General features: G+C 40.5%; 1 protein-coding gene and 1 long non-coding RNA gene across 2 annotated transcripts; one reads left to right on the top strand and one right to left on the bottom strand.

Annotated features, from left to right (window-relative positions):
• Positions 1–671: 671 nt before the first annotated feature.
• On the bottom strand, positions 672–15,860 carry rcor1 (REST corepressor 1). The gene is made up of 13 exons (XM_032547629.1): positions 15,418–15,860; positions 15,273–15,332; positions 12,007–12,087; positions 11,847–11,899; positions 9,015–9,176; positions 4,235–4,353; positions 4,080–4,155; positions 3,948–3,998; positions 2,648–2,794; positions 2,494–2,571; positions 2,330–2,387; positions 2,003–2,253; positions 672–1,059 (listed from the first exon to the last, which is right to left on the bottom strand). Exons 1-13 carry the CDS (start codon positions 15,605–15,607, stop codon positions 1,030–1,032), a joined length of 1,356 nt encoding a protein of 451 aa, XP_032403520.1. The 5' UTR covers positions 15,608–15,860; the 3' UTR covers positions 672–1,029.
• On the top strand, positions 15,771–19,194 carry LOC116709217 (uncharacterized). The gene is made up of 2 exons (XR_004336833.1): positions 15,771–15,897; positions 18,463–19,194. It is a non-coding gene; the product is annotated as an uncharacterized LOC116709217 (long non-coding RNA).
• The last annotated feature ends 207 nt before the right edge of the window (positions 19,195–19,401 follow it).

Genomic DNA, 19,401 nt, shown 5'->3' with positions numbered 1-19,401 from the left:
AATTGGATTTAGATTTAATTTTTTCCTAAATTAGTTGTAAAATGAGAATGAGCTACCATTGGTCAGAACTTGGTCCATAGTTCATATTCACCAGATCTGAGAGAATTAGAGAAGCTTTGAAGTAGAAGTAGTAGAATCATTGATCATTCTAAAATCAAACATATTTTCTAAGTTTTGAAAAACTAAAATTTTATCAGTATACTATAAAAATTTTATCATTTTAATTTAAAACGCTAAAAATTGTGCAATGAACCAACGATTCATTGCACATTTCCGGTGACTGAGTTTGCAGTGAGGGACCTGGGTGTGACTACCAATATTTGGATTAGATACAATTAAAAAGCAGTTTAAAAAAATACACAAAACACATAGCTGAAATCAGAAAATGTTTATTTGTGAATTTTTATGATGCAAATTCATAAAAACAAACACGAAAGAAAAAAAAATTATCACACACATTCGTTAAGAATCCTATTTTCCTGAGAATGGTGCAACAAAAATAAATTCAGTTCCTAGTCACTCGGAACAAAATATTGATAAAATGAAATAATAATTAAAAAAAAGTTTACGAAGACATATTAAATATGTAACTATGGAAACCAAACTTTTAATCCCAAAAGGAAAAATAAACTGTGAAATAGAAGTCACACAATTTTCTTAATAAACTTTGGTTTTATTGGATTTTTTTTTCCCTCTAAAAAATCTTTAAAAAATGCAATAAGCTAATCAGGACATGACAAGCCCCACGCAACCCAACCTTCGTCCAATTCTTCCTGCACCTCAGATCCCAAAACACAAACATACAAACAATTCAAAACGTCATGTGACAAAACAAAAAGCAGTCCTTACTGTAGCTGATGGCTTAAGTATGAATTGGTCCATAGAGGTTGGGGATGACTTTGTGACATACGCAAACAGAAGCAAAACTGAAAAACAAGGGGGCCAAAATAATAAAGAGACGACTAAAGAAAGCAATCCTCCAGGAGGCTGGGGGTCAGGTGTCAGGCTGGTTTCTCTGGAGGTTAGAGGTCACTCCGAGTCCATCGGAACAGACGAGTCCTGCAAAATAAAAGCCTCTTATCAACAACAGGCTCTGAGATTTTTGCTGCAAAACAGGATCAGAGTCTCAGTAATGTTTAACTCCTCAAAGTGGCAGTAATATGCGTTTTCCAGACAATCATGTAACTATGTTACGTTCAATTGTTACAAAATTCTATGTATATCAAATATGACTTCAAAGAAATTTGACTTTGTAATTTAACTCCTTGAAGTTGGGTCTCTGTCTCTTTAAGAAGCTCCTGCTCTTTCTGAAACTCCGCCTTCAGGAATTCGTAACATGGCTCCTCTATGAATCCTTTAACAATGTTTTTCAGTTGCTTTTTGAACATAGGTAGGGCTGAAAAACTTATCATATATCAAAGACTTATATCTTATAAGCGTGTCATATCAGTCCATAGATAATTTAATATTGATAATTATTGATTTGATTTTTGCTTCAAATATTTGAAGTACTGCCAAACTGGTGGCAGTATTTCCTGTTTTAGCCACAGTTTTCTCTCCGTTGCTTTTTGTCCTCAAGCATATGTGAGGCACAGTGATGAAACTTCAAACTACAGCTTGTTGCTAGGTAACCAAAGAGTGAGTGAGTTAGTTGATGCCACTCACCTTTTTTATTTAATCTCTCACTCACTGAGAGGTTAAATAACTACAGCTTTTCCTCTGCCTACATCTCCCAGAATGCTGTGCAGCTGTATTACCTACTGATATTGATCATATGTCTATCATGACACATATTATTATTGATTTATTGTCCAGCCCTACTGCAAGCTTTTATTGAAAAAGTTTTTTTTTCGTGGTGAAACATTTTAGGGTTAGGTTCAGAATCTCATGTCGTTTTTGGGGGGCATGGCCCTCTGGCCCCTGGCCCTCTACTTTTAGAGGCCCCGGGGCCCCAAGGAGCAGCTGGGAACATCTGGGACCTGCACCGGGTTTAAGATCTCACCTCCTTCTTCTGCTTGCCAGCAGCCTCTTCGTCTTCAGCTGCGCACGCCGTCATGTTGTCCTCCATCATTTTCTCCTCCTCTGCTTTCACGTCTCCACCCTCCATTTCATGCTCCGCCTCCCACTCCTGCAGGACCTCGTCCAGGTTAAACCTTCGCCGGTAGTTCACCAGAAAGTTCTTCACCTGCACCACGGACTTGTTGCCAATCACGTCTGAAATGGCCTGGTAGTCGCGGCCGTACTTCCTGATAGCTGGACGGAGGGATTCAGACGTTAATTAGCGTAATTAATTAAGTGGCTGAAAGCTACCAGCTGATTGGCTGGTTACCTTGGACGGCCAGAAGCTGCTCCTCTGTGGTCCAGCGATTATTGAACTTCTGATTTGCCTGAAACAAAAGCAGCGGCTCACCAACGTATCCAGCAGCAGCGCTAAATGTTTGCTAAAGAAACAATTCAAAACTCAACCATTTGTACTGCTGTTGCTATGGTTACCTCAGGTTGCCTGAACTCGTCCACTCCTGAGCTGAGTTTCTCCTTCAGAGCGCTGTTTGTCTGCTTGATGGTCTGAATCTACGGGACAGAAAAGAGACGACGTACAGAGACAAGCAGAGCGAAGCCGTTTGAACAGAGCTGGAACACAGCAGACCTGTCTCTTTATGGACACCAGCTGACTGTCCAGCTGTCTGTTGAGTCCCTGAGCAGTGGAAGAGGACAGAGACACCACGTCCTGCTGGCTGAGGAACATTCCTCTGGGAGGACGTTTCTTCATCCTCTGGGACATCTTCCCTCCTGTCTGCTCACACACAGAGATGCCGTCAACATCAGACTGCAAGCAGCCGCAGCAACACACCTGAGCTAATATGCCAACAATCAGCTAATATGATCCCAACACACACTACTGAAAAGTTGGAGTTTATGAGCAACTAAACCAGAAACCAGAATTAAAACAGCAAGCGAAAAACAACAATAATAATTAAAAAAATCAGCTGGCAAACAATTTTTGAGTGACTGACAGCTTTAAAAAGTCCTCCGTTGCTCATCAACATTCTTCAGTGTGGAAGTTGTTACTGCATGAAGAGGACTCAAAGTTAGATACTTTTTATGCACTTCAATGCCAAGGCTTGGAACTAAATTCAGGAGCAGCGACACGTTACGATGTGATGCAAAACTTACTAAATGAAAGTTTCTTGTTAAATCAGGATGTAAAAATAAACTCCTCTGGCAGATTGTGACTTGTTAAGAAGGAATCGATGGGGTCATGATGACTCTCATTCTTTTCACCCCGTTTCTTCCAGACAATGTTAAAAATCCAAAGAGGTGTTGCTGTCATGACCTTTCTAATTTAAAAGGGAATATATTTTTGGTTTTAAAGGAGAAATAATTTTTTTAAAAAACAATTTTAAAAATCTTGTTAAACAAGAAAATTTTCATGTTGATGAATTTTGCAATGGTCATTTTGCCAAAGGAGTTAATCTGACTCCCAGCAGATACCAGCGAGTTTATGACCATCAGCTTTCTCTGTAATGCTAACGATGCTCATAGCCAATATGATAAAGAATCTAAACTGAGCTTAAAATGCCAACTCCATAAACATTTTGTCCTCACTCTGAAAAAAAAACCTCAGCCATAGCAACTGTTTTCTCAGTTGAAACCTGAAATAAATAATTAATAAATGATCTGAGCAAGAAGACCAGAAAATAAGTTTATAAAGAGAAATGAAAAAGAAATTTTCATCTGTTGTCCCTGAACAGTTCAATTCATCTTGCTAATAACAAAGGCTTAAAATAACTTATCTACACATATTTTGTCAAAAACTACAAAAAGATACAGTCTTAGAATAAATACAAAATAAGGAAACTACAACAAAATTATTGTGAAAAATATAAAAAGAAAAACAGGACAAAAACAGATTTTTGGGGGCCTTAAGTGTCGCGCAGTGTTCTTACCTTTAGACCAGGCGGTGGTTTCACCTCGGGCTTCTCGGATCCAGAACTCGGCTGCAACAAGCGGAGTCAGTTAGCAACGGGTTAACCAGAAGCCGGTTAACTAGCAGCTGGTTATCATGAACTGCGTCTTACCTCCTTCTTGTCTTTATTCAGGTCCATCTCTGAGTCGCTGGAAGGATTTTCGTTCCCATTCTCCACCTCTTCATCACTGCGCAAACAGAGCTAGTTATCGCCCAGGTTCAGCACATGGCGGGGCGGCCATGTTGCCTGCGCGGACTCCTCCTCACCTGTCGCCTTGCTCCCGCTTCTGTTTCCGGGTCTGTCGGTCCATCATGCTGGTTTTACTGCGACTTTTCTTCCAGGAGTAGTAAAAACGCACCAGACTGGCCATGGACTTATCAGGTAGCTACAGAAACACAGTCACTCGTGGATCAATGCAATACTAGAGACCAGTGACGTGCGGTGAGGCGCAAAGCTGGTGAGGCACTGACTTAAATCAGATATGCAAATATAGACCACCTGCGTGTGACGGAAATCTCGCGCATGCGGACAACTGTGGAGGGCAAAAAGACGGTTGTTCTACATGTCATCCATAGCCACGCTGCTGCGGTAGAATAACTCCGTTAACTCAGTCAAACTTGGAAATTTAGGTATTATCAATTTCGTGCTGTGCTCCACAGCAAAGAGAAAAAGCGTTCAAGTACAACTCAAAACCACGTCTTTCTCACTCTCACACACGCAGACTCGTTGCCATAGCAACGGACAAAAATTGCCCCTAAAAAAAACACTGAAATATTTCCCACACAAAGAGCAGAACATTCAGTCTGTTGCAGTAGTATAGTTTTAGGCTTAATGTTTGTTTTGCGATTATTAATAAGTGACCGCTGTGGTAAGAGGAGAAAACTATAAATATATCGCTGCACTTGACTTTACCGTATGGCTAGCTCGCTGTTACTGTATCTTACTCTGCAGTTGTGGAGTTACAATGTCTGGGATCATGAGCGCCCCCTGCCATGAGGCAGAAGAACTGCCTGCCTCGCCCGTTTCTGATCGCTCCTCAGCACACGAAACACGTTACACACACAGTTAGTGATAAAAAACATTGTACATTTTATATATATATAAGCTAAATTACGGAAAATTAGTTCATAAATTAAATGTTTTATAGCCATTTCATTGGCGACATACAGACAGGAGGAACATGCTGTCATAGAATGGCAGCCAGTGAAGTTGCCGAGAGGTTGATCAATCCCAGGTGAGGCTCAGCTCGCTGCTGCCTCACCAGCTTTGCTTCCTAGCATTTGAATGGGAAAATGTGAAAATTCAGTGATTTTGAAGAAAAAAAATATCAAAATTGGTTAAGCTAAATAAAAAATAAATATTTTACAGTACAAACCACAGGGTGAAAATAGCAATATAAATTATCTTATTATATTTTTCCATTATGACAGGTGAGGCTCTGCCTCACTTGCCTCCACTGACCGCATGTCCCTGCTAGAGACGCACTGATTCAGTATTAGCATGTGTATCTGTGCCAATATTTAAAAAAAAATTCTAGATTTATTATCAGTGACAATGTGAGGTAAGGCAGATCTATTGAGTCTAATTTTATGCTTTGTGCTCTGAGCGACGTCACGGTTTATTATTTATTTTACATTAAGAATTCCTATAATTGTGCTTTCTGAACCAACATGGTGGGTTACAGAAAAATAGCACATTGCAAAGTTTTCATATCGTATGAACTTTCTGCATTTGGTTACAACCAGACTACAATAACTAACAAGAAGTGGTGCAAAGCTGTGAAAGGGAGGAAGACAATAAATGGGACTAAATCTGATTGAGATCGACTTTAAATAGGCCATTCATGATCCAAACTACGTAGTGATGTGAAAGACTCGTTGCCAGTTACTAAGAACGATTGATGGCAGCTGTTCCTGTCATGGGTGAAACAACCAACAATTCAGTTTATGGGTTGATTACTTTTCTCATAGGGCCAGTTTGGTTTGCAACACTTTGCTCCCCTTAGTAAATAAAATCATCACCTGAAAACTGTGTTTTATGTTGTTTGAAGTAAAACAAAAGAGCAAAAACTAAAAAAATCTATAAAGGAGACAAACGCTCTTTCATTCACAACACACTTTTTAGATTGTCACGTTTTTAAAATCCAGTTTCCTTACACTTTACATCCACCAGTCTGTGTTGGTCTGCCACAGTAAAGCACACTGAAGTTTGTGGTAGAGAAAGTCAAAGGGTGTAAATATTCAAGCAGAGCCAACGTCAAGCTTGTGTCAACCTTTAGAGTTTTTTCTGCAGATGTGGGAAACTTACTAATTCAAAAACTAGGACACCCTATTAAATATCTGGATCTTTCAAAAATAATGTTCACAGATTGAGGTCTAATTTAGGTTTTATATCTAAAAAAAAAAAAGGCTTTTTTTACTCATTAAACAAAATACATCAACAAAATTGTTTTGGTGTCCAAATGATTTGAGACTGAGCCCGCTGGAGATCTGCTGCCGATATCTGAAGGTTTCTGAAGACTTCCTTTAGCATCTTGCAGTCTGCTTTCAGAGTAGATTTTCAGAACTGGATCTTGTTAAAAAAAATCTATTCTTTTAAGTTTTAATACAACAAAATTTTATCTTCTGATCTAACAGGTGATGAAGAGTCAAATTATGGTATGAACGAGTTAATCATCTGGCTAAACTTTTATTCACAATTGCCGCTTTCTAAAAATTGGTACCTATCTTCACTTCCCTCCATTTCCAGACCATTTCCCTTACAGTTGATGTCAGATTCTTTAGAGAAATCCAAAAACAGCCTCAGAAGAATCAGAATCACAGCACAGCACAAACAAGGAATTTCACTTTGCTTTTAAAGCAGCGTAACAACAAAAAGAGCAAAAATATCAACTTTAGAGCGGCGGTGTCAAACCCACTTTCATTTTGGGCCACATCAAAATCATCAATGTTCTGAAAGGGCCAGTTGCCACTTAATGTATTGGCAAAGCCCATTAACAAACTGTCAATATCTTAATAAATAACTTTCTGTATTTGATGAGTGCTTCTTAAGATTTTTATTGCCAAAATCTTTTGACATTTTAGCTGTGAAAATCCCTGACTTTGTGGTGCTACTTTAAAAATTTTGTTACTTGCCACATCGATCACTGATAACTGGACCATCAAGACTGAGGCAGCAGAAGTAAGTTATACTGCCACCTGCAGGTGGAGGTCAGCATCACCTAACCCCAATGTTTTTAACCATTTTTTGCAGTCAAATTATGCATTATAAACTGTATTAATCTGCTTTGCTTTTCTTTTCTTCAGAACTTTGTTTGAAAACACTTCATAAAAAAGTTATTAGTATTAGCAGCATGCAAGAGTCTTTGGATTTGTTTAGTTTTGCGTGAATTTCGGCGATTGCGGAATCACAAAAAACTGGAGCGACTGACTGATACGATACGGCAGTATAGAAACTGATTTGATTTAAAGTAATATTTAAACACACAGCTGGTATCTTGAAACTTCTATTTATGCGTCCCTCTGCAGTATTGAACATGAAGAGCTCCGGCGGCCCGGATTGGGACTCCGGGCCTCGAGTTTGACACGTGTGCTTTAGAGGAATAATAATAAGGACAAAAGAACAATGTCTACATGTATTTGCAACATGTATATTTATTTCCTAAGCAGAAACCATCTTAAATGACCATTTCCAAAATTATTTTAATGTCTTTTCTTTTTGTTTATACATAATCCTTTAATTGTTCAGTTAGTTGAAAATTAAATATCCATATTTATTCCTTTTAGCCTGGGAATCCCCAGGAGAAGCTACAGGGTGTTTCTATGGAGACGGAGGCCTGACATAGTTTTCCCACAAGCTGATGTCAGATTACTGGACGAAAATGAGGAACTGTTCTGTTCCACCCTTAGCAGCAACAATTACAATCTAATGCTTGTAATTACTGGCAGTGAGTGTTTAACAGCACCGTGGAGGAACTTTCTACCAACTCACATTTGCAGAATTCATGTGTTTCAGCCACACTGGAAAGTTATTGAGAATGAACCGCCTGGTTTGGTTTTTCTATGGGGCATTAGTGGCCTTTATTCAGCAATAGATAGACAAAAAGAGCAGAAAGCGAAGGGAAAGCCGTACCACAGATGGTCCTCCAGGTCCTCTGGCAGCACAGCAGACCCAGACCATCACTCTGCCACCACCATGTCTTACTGTTGATTCCTTTTCTGCAATGCTCTGACTGTTCTACTCTAGATCCAAAAACATCTTGATACTCATCAAGATGTCTTCTAACAAAACTGAGACAAGCTCAGCAGTGGTTGTCTGGGTCATTTACGTCTTTCTTAAGGTGGAGTCATAAACTTTGATCTTAACTGAGACAAGTGAAGCCTGCAGTTCTTTGGACTTTGTTGTGGGTCGTTTGGTGACCTCTTGGAGAGGTCACTGCTGTTGGTGAATAATGATTCTCACTGTAGTTCTCTGGGGTTTCACAACTTTAGAAATAGCTCTGTAACATTTTTTTTCTCCTTTTCCAGACACACAGATCTTCATTTCTGTTTCTCTTTATTTGTTCCTAAATTTTCTTCCACTGCAGTGTGAAGTCTACCTTTGTCAGGCCGGTCCTATTTAAGTGTTTTCTTTATTGAAACAGGTCAAACAGTGGTCAGGCTGAGGTCTGGCTACAGAAATTGAATTGAACTTTCCCCCAAAAAATTGATGAATACACTTAATGAGTATCAAAATATTCTAATTTTTTTAAATTGGAATACCTACATTTGAAAGAGGATCAAATCTCCACAAAAGTTATGATTGACTTTTTTGTTCACATTTCGTGATCATCACTTAGTCCAGATCATACTCTTATTACTATGGAAACAGCAAGAGCAAACTGCTATTTACTTGCTACTTAAGGGTCTATCTGAGGTTTTATTTATCTATGAACAAGGCAATTCCTTTGTTAAAAAGACATAGAAATTAAATCCTAACAAATATAAAGAGGGTTATATTATACTTATGTCTAATAATGAATCAAATATAAAGATGTTGTACTAGTACCATCTGCTGGATGCGGTGAAAGCTCTTCCCATGGAAGCTGAAGGCCTGCTCGAACAAGACCTTGTCCTCCACTGTCCACTCATCAGGAAACGGAGTGAAGTTCGGCAGGTCGGCCAGAGACTTTTCGATGTTGTGCTTGTGCCAGAAGAGCATCCCCAGAGCCTGGAGGGGGTCGAGGGGAGAGGAGACCGGGTCAGGCGAGTCGGAAAGCACAACAAAACACATCTTACATATTTCAGTCTGTTAACCTGCATGAGATAAAGTATGAAATGATTTTGTAAGAGGTTTTGGTCATTTCAATGGCTTTGTTATTTTGTACCTTCATATCGGACTTATGGTATCCCTGTCACAATAACAGATTTTGCTGGACAATAAATTGTCTCAGAAGTTATTGTGATAAATGACAATATTGTTGTTTTGAGACCCTTTTCAAGTAATATAACAAGAACACATTCTCAAGATCAATAAATTTTAATTTCTATTGAACATTTGAACCTGGAACTGGACAACATTTTAAATATCCCCCCAAAAATACATAAAACAACAGAAACAACAAATAAAATGAATCCTAAAGTCTCTGTAAACAAAACTGTCCTGCACAGAAACAGCTGGCTGAGACCAGTGACCCAGACTGAAGGCTTTTGTTATCCAGTTTTTGGCAGAAAGAGAGAGAAAAAAAGAAGACAACAATAAGTAAATAAATAAATCATGCAAATGGAAATTATTGAGTTTGTTTGAATTTATCATGCGATTAAATGATTTATTGCTTATTACCATGCAGCCCTCTCCCAATACATATTTTTCCACCCTGCCTCAGTTTCTACCCAACCAGAGGGACATTTTGTACCAACTCAGCCTACCGTACTGAAATAGGTGAGTCTGTACCCACAAGGGGCACATGTTGTACCAACATGTACCGTCCAGTGAAACGTTTCATACCCATTTCGTACCAAACAGTTCAATGTAATTTTCTATACTGAACAAAAATATAAACGCCCCATGGCAAATATTGTTGCCATGTGGAGTTAACAACTGTAAATGAGCATTTTATTGTACAAAAGTAATATTCCTCTTGATTTGTGAATAATTTTTAATCCAACTTGCTGTCAGTGAGGAATACTCAGTGAGTTGTGTTTTTCTTCAGTGCATGGGTGGGGCAATGTCCAGTGGGTGATCAGACAAAATGAGCAACAGTTGGACAATCCTTGGACTGGGGACAATAAAAGGCCACCCCAGAATGTCAAATTTTGTCACAGGTCATAAATGCCTCAGATGTCACAAGTTATGCGGGAGCGTGCCATTGGCATGTTGGAAGCAGGGATGTCCACCAGAGCAGTAGCTGCAATGTCCATTATCGAACCATGGGCCATTTAAGAGTTTGTTTCCAACAGACTGGCACTACTGCAAATCGACCTCATCCGCGTTGGCCACGTGTGACCACTCCAGCACAAGACCACCTCATCCGGCTCGTCCATCTATGGGTTCGGCTAAGCCCAGCGACACACACAGCTGATGAGACTATTGGTCTGCACAACAGAACATCACACCTCAGACTGTCCGTAACAGTCTGAGGTGTTACGGACAGTCTGAGAAGTTGGCTACGGTTACGAGAAGTTCGCTACTCGTAACCGCTTATGAGGAAACAACTTTGTCAAAATCAGATACATCAACCTGACCCCTATCATGTTCAAAGGACTGTTGGTCCGCTACAAATGGCCATATCATAATGTTATCAATGTTGATATGAAGATCAGTAATTACTGAGTTACTCTATATATTGCGTAACCAAAATGTTCATAAATCTCCTATACTTGACATGGGGTGTTTATATTGTTGTTCAGTGTATATCCTACCGATAGAGTACTGTAAGAAAATTAGGTAATACGACTCTAATAAATAATAATCACCAGATTGTGGTCATTTATAGTGATCGAATTGTTGGAGTGTAATTATTGGTCATAATCCATCAAATTAGCTCAAACAGAGAACAGGACCTATATTTATGGAAATAATAATCAGTTAAGTTAATTTCCTCTGAGATTTAGTGATTTTATGACAATTTATCTCCATAATTCATGAAAAATATTGAACTAAAATGAAAAATATATGTATGTAAAAAGGGAACATTAGGGAACAAAATGGCACATTTGGGTACAAATTGGCCAAGTGGTGAATTAACCGGGTGGTCCAATTAAAAGTGCATGTTGACATATGAGTCTAAACAAAGTCAATAAAAAGAAGACTTCTGAGGCATATTTAGATACTGTAGATTTAGATCATTGCATGTTGAACAGTTGTTTTGGTCTGTGAGGTGAAAGGTCACCCAAAGAATGCCTGTCAGTAACCAACAGAACAGAATGAAAATCATCATTAATGTGTCAGACACACTTTAAGCATCATCTTCACTTTTCTCTGATGCCATCTTCTCCTGAGACAAGGACATTAATCAGCATAATTAGTCTACAGCCATAACTAAAGCCAAGTTTACATGGAAACTACAGATGAACTCAAGAATCAGTGGTGGATAGAATCAGTACATTTTTAACTTGATCAGCCCTGGCAGGTGACAGAGCAGTGAATGCACCATACCCAACTTCTACCAAACTGGTGAAAACCTTCAACCAATGGGAACCCACTGAAAGACACTGAACAGTCTATGAGACTTTTCAAAAAGACCATTATTGAACGATCTCTCTATGACAGTCCACTCGGAGAAAATGAAGAAATTCCCACCATCTCTTTCGGAGCGACATTTAACAACAATCCTCTAGAACTCCTCCTGGTCGGACCAAGAAGCCGATGCTGCCTGAGAAAACTGCAATAAATATTCACCTGTTCCATGTTGTAGCCGTGTTTCTCTTTGGCGATGGCAATGTACTCGTCCACTGCAACACAACACAACGTTAGTCTGTACAGCATGACGCTGAAGCCCCTGGTGAGGCGCTGAAATGTGCTGAGCTAACGCGATAAGAAGCCATTGTCCGTCTCTTACTCTGAGTCTGGTTCAGGCAGCTGCTGGGGATCCAAACCAGCATCCCCAGGTTGTCTCTGAGGTGAGCTGCTTTGGCGACATCTGGGAACAGAGATACAGGACCACAGAGAAATCATTATATATATATATATATATATATATATATATATATATATATATAACTGTAATAACCGTTGAAAGAAAAATGTGTTTGTAATTTATAAACTCATTTGTGAGCCTCAGAATTAGCTTGCGCAGTCTGCATCCTCAATTCAAAAATGGCACAAATCAGGCCCACTGCCACAACCGCTTGATGTATCCGCACACTTTTTTTTCATGGGCTCAGTATCGGAGATCTCCCTGTAAGTGAAAGAGCTCTTTATATGGAGGGAAGACTCTGACTATTATCTGTGCTTATGTACCAAACAGAACACTTCCTGGATTCTCCGGATGGTATTCTGGACCTCAATGCCCATGTGGGCAATGATGAATCCTAGTGGTGATGTAACTGGGAAGAAAAGCCTCTCAGATCCCAATCGGAAGTTTTTGTTACTGTTGAAAGTTTGGTAGTGAGTTTGATTTGGTAGTGGAGGCAGCAGCCAGACAAATCTGGGGAAACCAAACAAGGTGAAGGTGGACTGGTAGGGTCTGGTGCCGGAATGTGTTTGTGAGATCTTCTCACTTGTCCAGGAGAACTCCTCTCATGTCCCACATGGGGATGTAGACATTACATCTGAAAGGGCAATGTTTGACAGACTCCTGCCGAAAACCTTGAGGAGTGTACCAAACAATCATAGCAGTGCATTTGCTCATCGAGAGAGCACATTGCTCTGATTGCGGGCATTTCCATTTATCTGTGGGTCCGTGACTCAGCATGGTTGGAGGTAAAACACGCCTGGTCCACCCATCTGTTGCCTGAAAAAGACGTTCACTCTCTACATTTAGTGTTGAAAATCTGACCATTACAAGAGTTCCCGCCCTCACCTGACAAGTATGTCCACCAAACACACAGACAGTATAGATGGCTGGAGGGGGAATGTTCTAGCGCTCACCATGCTGTTATGTTGTAATTGCTTAATATGACCCCCAGGGTTTCTGACAGGACCGTGTCGCCACAGCCTTCCAGGAGCTGTTCCTGGTGAGTGACAACAAGAGCGTTCCTTTGGGGATCGCAGAAGTGATTGAAACCCAGGAGAGGAAGGAGGCCTTTGGGGCTTCGTTGTTCTTGGACACTCCAAGACAGCAGACAGGTACCAGACGGTCAGAACATCTACAGCTGTTCCGGTTGCACAAACAAAAAACTCAGGAATAGAAGTCAGTCAGAGAAGTTATGGAGAAGGATTTTTGCTTGGCCTCGTGGAAGATGTGGAAGAGTTCTTGACGACACTGCAAAGACAACCATCCCTGGTTCAAACCTATATGTAGAAGAGTTTAGATCAGGCTTATGAAAATCCAGCCTGACCCGGTCTGAGCCGATACCGATCCAACCTGACTAATTACCTCTAATTAAAGGCCTGAGCCTGACATAAACCTGACATATTATTTTAATTATGATTGTACTGCTTTTGTTTCCAGACCATCATTTAAGCAAGCAGTGTACCTTCTCCCGTTTTCAGCTTTTGTGTCTAACGTCTTCCGGCTCCATCTTGTCGCTTGTTGGAACCGCAGGGTGAGTCAGGTGAAAATCATCTGGGATGTGTGATTGTTTCAGTCTGAATAACTTCTGCACCCTACTTACTTTATTTCCTCAACAGATTAAACCATCTACTCCTTTACTTAAGCTAATAAGTAGATTAACACAACTTTATATTGTGCATTCTTGTTTGGCTTTCTCTGTGCTGCATGTATTGCAGGTTTATTAAACACGCCACAGAAGCCCCGACCCGAACTGAACTGAATGGTTGGACGTTGGAATTAGTAGATCGAGGATCTTCTCATACAGTCACCGATATCTCTGTGGTGAGAGCAGAGTTTAAGAACTCAGAAGGTGACTGAATGGGAGACGAACTGAATTACCTCCAGGCATTCAAGACCAGGAGTGTGAAGCTGTTGTGGTTGAGACGCCTCTTCAATGTAGCAGGGAGAACTGGGACTGGGTTTGACCTCATCCAGTCTCCGCCTCAAGCAAAGGAGTTCGAGTATCTTGCTGGCAAGCGATAGTGGGATCGACTGAGAAATGGATGGATGAATTGGAACTTCATCTTGTTTTTATTTGACCTATATTTATACATGTTCTCTCACTGAGATCCAAGATCTCATTTACCAGAGAGACCTGTTTTGATCAAATGAAACCAAAAATAAATAAATGAAAGCACAGTAATTAACAAATTTGACTTAGTTAAATAGGTGATGAAACACAATATTAGCTTTTTGTCTTAAAAGACATTTGAATTGTCCCAAAGAAATGACAGTAGATAGTTTCAGATCCTGCTGTTGGGTGTTCCACTTTGATGGAGTTTAGCAAGGAAATGTTTTTTTTTCCCAAGTTCTGATCTGATCTTACGCATTATGTGTGCAAATTTAAGAATAGCAAAAATACTAATTATTACAAAAAAGGTGCATTCTGTATAACAGCAATAAAAGGTCACGAGAGAGTTTGTTCGGAAACAACAAAAAGTGTCTTAAGTTTTAAACACTGAAACATGTTAATGTGATTCTATCAGTAGATAGAATCACAGCTATCAATAGATAGAATCACATTCTATCCACTGATAGAATGTGATTCTATCAGTAGATAGAATCACATTCTATCAATAGATAGAATCACATTCTATCCACTGATAGAATGTGATTCTATCAGTAGATAGAATCACATTCTATCAATAGAAGGCTTCTACTAATAGCCTTGTATCAGTATGAGGTTCTAAGCAACACACATTCAATTGTGCAGTTAATTAAGTGATTATATTTGCTAGTTTTATTTAAAAAATTATTGTTTATGCATTTTTTTATAGTATTACATGTATACGACACAAACACGTAACCACAGACAACATAAACTAGATGTTAGCTAAGCTGCGGTAAGCAACAATAGCTCTGGAAAGTTCCCAAATCAAATTCTGTGTAGGGCCTCACACAGTCGTGGACCGCCCCTGGACGTCTGCTCTCCGTCTTCAAAAACATTTACAATCATTTTAAGCAGCTGCAGACAGAGACGACTCGTTCGGAACCAGAGCACCTTCATCTGGAACCAGTATGACAGGAACAGAGGATGCAGTTTCGCTCAGCGATTGTTCGAGGCTACCACGCCGCCTCTGGTCTATTATAAGCTACGTTCTAATTCTTACCCGGGTCAAAGTCCGGTACCACGGCCTGGTACTGCGGTCCGACGCGCATCCCTCCTCCACCTGAGCGCACAAACACTCATCAGAACTTGGGCAGCTGGAAGGAGAAGCCGAACAGAGTAGTTGTAATGTGACCGTGGCTACCCACCATGGTCCTCGTCGCTGCTGGAGCCTGAACTTCCTTCTTCCCAGCAGCTGATGGTGCTGGTCTCATTACCGGACAAGTTCTTCCTGCCGTTGTTCGCCGCTCCTCCGGGGTAGCCGCTGCCGCTGCTGGCCGGGGCTCGGCCCCGCTTCTTCACCGGAGCCTCCGAGTTCCTCTCCAGCATCGTCGGCATCAGGAGGACTGAGCCGGCTCAGGCTAGCACTTAGCCTGTTAGCTTTCCTGCCTGAACCAAAGCAGCCGAGTGGGCTGTCTGAAAGTCGGGGGAGTCCTAAAAGTTCGGGAACCGATAACCGAGACCACGAACGATCACATACAAGCAGGCGGACAGGCGGAGAGCGGCCCAGACCACCAGCAGCAACAACTACCGAGAGCCAGTTCCAGAAAGTGATCCAGGAGAGCGGAGCATGTGAGGCTGATCGATCTGAGAGGAGAATCTGAGTGGGATCTCTGCTGCCATCACAGGTCGTCCTCAACAGTGCCTCTACAGAGCCTGCAGCTCTCACACTACATCACTTTGTTCAGAAGAGAATCAAAATGCACATATTAATACAGTTCCAAGCAACAAGGAGAAAAAAAAAATTAAACATAACATTCAATCAGAGGAGCTGATAGGCCATGAAATTATCCGGGGTTTAACTTGGAAATATTTGAGTTTTAATGAAATACTTTTTAAAAAAAAAATTCATATCACTATTATGTTACTCAAGCAGTTTGGAGTCTGACTTTTAGAACCTAAATTACAACAAATTCAGACGCATTTTCATTTTATTTCAACTTTTTAAAAATTTATTTCAAATTCAGATGCACTTTATTAATCCCAAAGGGGAATTAAATGTTGCAGCTCTTATTAATTCAAATACGTCAAAGTGTCATTGTAGAGTCATTGTAGATGGTCACAGATTACAGTCTGACATGTAGAGCATGAAGTAGGCTAACATCACCTTCTGCCAAAAGTGATTTTTTTTTGTTATTGTTGACAAAATCGCCTTTGGCCAATATTTTTAGGAAGGTGACATGCAAAGACATGTGATTGTTTTATTCCGTTAACATCTGTTTCTGTTATGCAACGTTTTATGAATAATCAGTTCTGCAAAAGAGGACAGACAGGGCTGACCTTCCCTCTTTCCAGGACCGGTGCAGGTCCGGGTTCAGGAAAGGAGCAGCTAGCAATATCTGCAGACCACACACATCCTGGACACAAACGGTTTTGACTTTTACATCCAGGTCGTCTTTGCAGTACAGAGACCAGCTGCTAAAGAGACAGTTTCTTCCCCCAGGCTGTCGGTGAACACAGGGAACAACAGAAACATGCCGCTCTGTCACAACCTGCCTTCCTTTTCTCTTTCTTATTAATAGAAAAGAACAATTAGCTGCAAATACATGTAAATTTTGGCTCCTTCATCCTCATCTTATTTCTGCTATAGTTGAACATATTCACACTGTGTGTCTGCATGCAGTGATGACTTGAAACCACAGCCTGCTCCTTGTTTGTGCTCAGAGTCTTGGCCAGTAAATGTTTGGGACTTTCTGTCTTTCCTTTGATGTCCAGTAAATCATTTTGTTTTGTGTTGCCTTATCTTAGAATTATTAATTGCTTCATTTCTGCTCATCATGCATTCTTTTTAGCTGAACCTCGTGTCCTAGCGACCCCGGGCCCCTGGGTTCCGGCCCTCTCCTTTGGCGCTGGACTCAGGTGTTGGTTAATGCGTTTCTCTGGGAAACGGGACGCTCTGTGATCTGCTCCCTCTGACCGCTTGGCTGTGCAGACAGATAACTGAGCTGTCATGTGAACACGTATTAATCCAGCTGCAGATGTCAGACTGTGGTTTTATGCTGGTTAAAGAAGAACAAATGCAAAACACCTGAACAGATCAAGCCAAACACTGCAGAGGGATTTTTCCTTTTCTGATATTCTCTGTTTGAGAGGGAAATGCTGTGGTTATTTTCCTGAAGAACCAAACAAAGCACATTGTATCTACAGCTGCACATTGTAACGTTGCCATGGTGAAATAGGTTCACAGTCATGAAAAACCTTTTCATCTTCAGTTGTTAATTGTCAAACATATTGACTATAGAAGTGATGGAGATAAAAATTTGTTCTTGCAGCATTTGTTCTATATCATTTACTTCCTTGTTTATGTGCAATCTTGAATATGAATAAAAAACGCTGACGTTGGTTATATTATTGAAAAACAAATGTCTGTTTTATCCTGACGTTGCTTTTTAGAAATCCATCCTTCGTTATGAGAAACGGGAAAATAAATGGATGTAGACGGACAGTAAACACACGACTATAGAAACAAACTGCTGCATGTAGCAGCCATTAAGAATGTGCTCAACTTCAGAAATAGTCGATCTTTTTATATAATCAAATAGAAAAAGTTTGAGGGAAAAAAAACAGCTGCATATGCTCAGCTGTAAGGACGTTTTGCAGCAGCAGGTAGAGGCAGAATTTTGAGAAAAGAAATTAATTTAATACAATTTGGAATAAGACTATAAGATAAAAAAAGAAACTGTGGGGAAAGTGAAGCGCTGTGAAAACTTTCTGGATGCACCATCATCAAATCAGACTGTGTTGTATCATAGTTAGCTTAGGACTGGATATGAAATTGTACTTGAATGAATTGTACCTGAAGTTTCACAGTAAAGAGTACTTTTATTAAACAGGCTCTATGTAAATGAACTGAACAGTAAAATTAGATTTGCGTTGTGTCAGAAAACATTCCTACTGGCCTGAATTATAGATTAATATCTTAACTTTATTGCATGTTTACTGTTCCGCTTTTCCTATCTCCTGTTTCTGGAGGTTCTGCAGTTCTTATTTCCATACTCTGATGAAAACCCAGTTCTGGTTTAGAGAAAAACAAACAATCGATCGAGGACTGAACATGCAGTGGTTTGTTCAGTTTGAAGACTGATGTATTTTTTTTTTATGTCACAGATATTATTGCTTCAGTTTTATTTCATCTTTTTTTCAGATGTTTCTGTGGCATCCATTAATAAACATGTCATAACTTTAAAATTCAGCTGTCTAAAAGTGGGTCAGAGGTCAGCGCAGGAGGAAGACAACGCTGCCATCCACCTGGAGGCTGGTAGGAGAACTGCAGCGGATCCCTCAGGTTGAGGATCGGCCTCTCCAGGTCTCCATCAGATGTGACGTCATGGCGACCGGCCTGCAGCCGTCACGTCCTCCGGATGTTTGATCTTTGGTACCGGTACCAAACAGGAGGTCTTCCATCGTTGTGGTACCTTCCCCCCCTCATCAGGCTCGGACTGAACCTCTGAAGCCTGGAGCTGATGCCGTCCGTCTGGACCTGCACCGTCTCACACCTCAGTCTGTCGCTGCCCCTTCCTCACCTGAAGAGTTGAGAGGGACAAGATGGAGGTGGAGGAGCTGACGGAGTCCTCTGTAGCGAAGTGGGTGGAGGACGGCTGAGAACTGAAAAGGTGTGACGTTTAGAGAAGAAAAATCGTTAAAGATGATGTGGCTAACAGCAGGGGGGGTGGGGCCAGGGCCCTGGGGGTCAAACCTGTTGAAGAACTGGTTCAGGTCGTATGACCCCCAACCAATAGGTCTCCTATAGCCTGGGAGTTTGGTTTTCTCACAGCAACTTGACCTTTATGCTTAAAGTTCTTGATGATTGTGAATATTTGATTTCACATGTTACTGGCACCGAATGACCAAACGTCGCGTCTCCCATAAAACACATGTATCCATTTAAGGTATAAAATCTAATAAACTTTCTATTTCAAAATGTCCAGAAGGTTTTGTAGCTTTAAACATTCAGTGGAATCAGGTGTTCAAATGTAAAAAAGTGCTGAGCCCAGATCTGGACTCAGCCAGAATTCAATAAATACTTTCTTGATCCCAAAGGAAATGTTGTTGCAACTCACATTGATTCAAAATTCTTCACAAAGAGTTTTTACAAATGGACAATAATCTGTGAATGCAACAACAACGGAGGC

The sequence above is a fragment of the Xiphophorus hellerii genome, chromosome 19 (genome assembly GCF_003331165.1).
Source record: "Xiphophorus hellerii strain 12219 chromosome 19, Xiphophorus_hellerii-4.1, whole genome shotgun sequence".
NCBI classification, from domain to species: Eukaryota; Metazoa; Chordata; class Actinopteri; order Cyprinodontiformes; family Poeciliidae; genus Xiphophorus; species Xiphophorus hellerii.
Note: the sequence above shows the minus strand (reverse complement) of the source record. Positions and strands in the feature narration are given on the sequence as shown.

What these genes read in the sequence shown, in the direction of transcription:
- rcor1 (XM_032547629.1), bottom strand. Translation starts at nt 15,607, where the DNA reads ATGCCGACGATGCTGGAGAGGAACTCGGAGGCTCCGGTGAAGAAGCGG. An exon ending in GGTACCGGACTTTGACCCGG is followed by an intron (nt 12,088 to 15,272) that starts GTAAGAATTAGA and finishes CTCTGTTCCCAG; the next exon opens with ATGTCGCCAAAGCAGCTCAC. An exon ending in TTCACCGCATCCAGCAGATG is followed by an intron (nt 4,354 to 9,014) that starts GTACTAGTACAA and finishes GTGTTTCTGTAG; the next exon opens with CTACCTGATAAGTCCATGGC.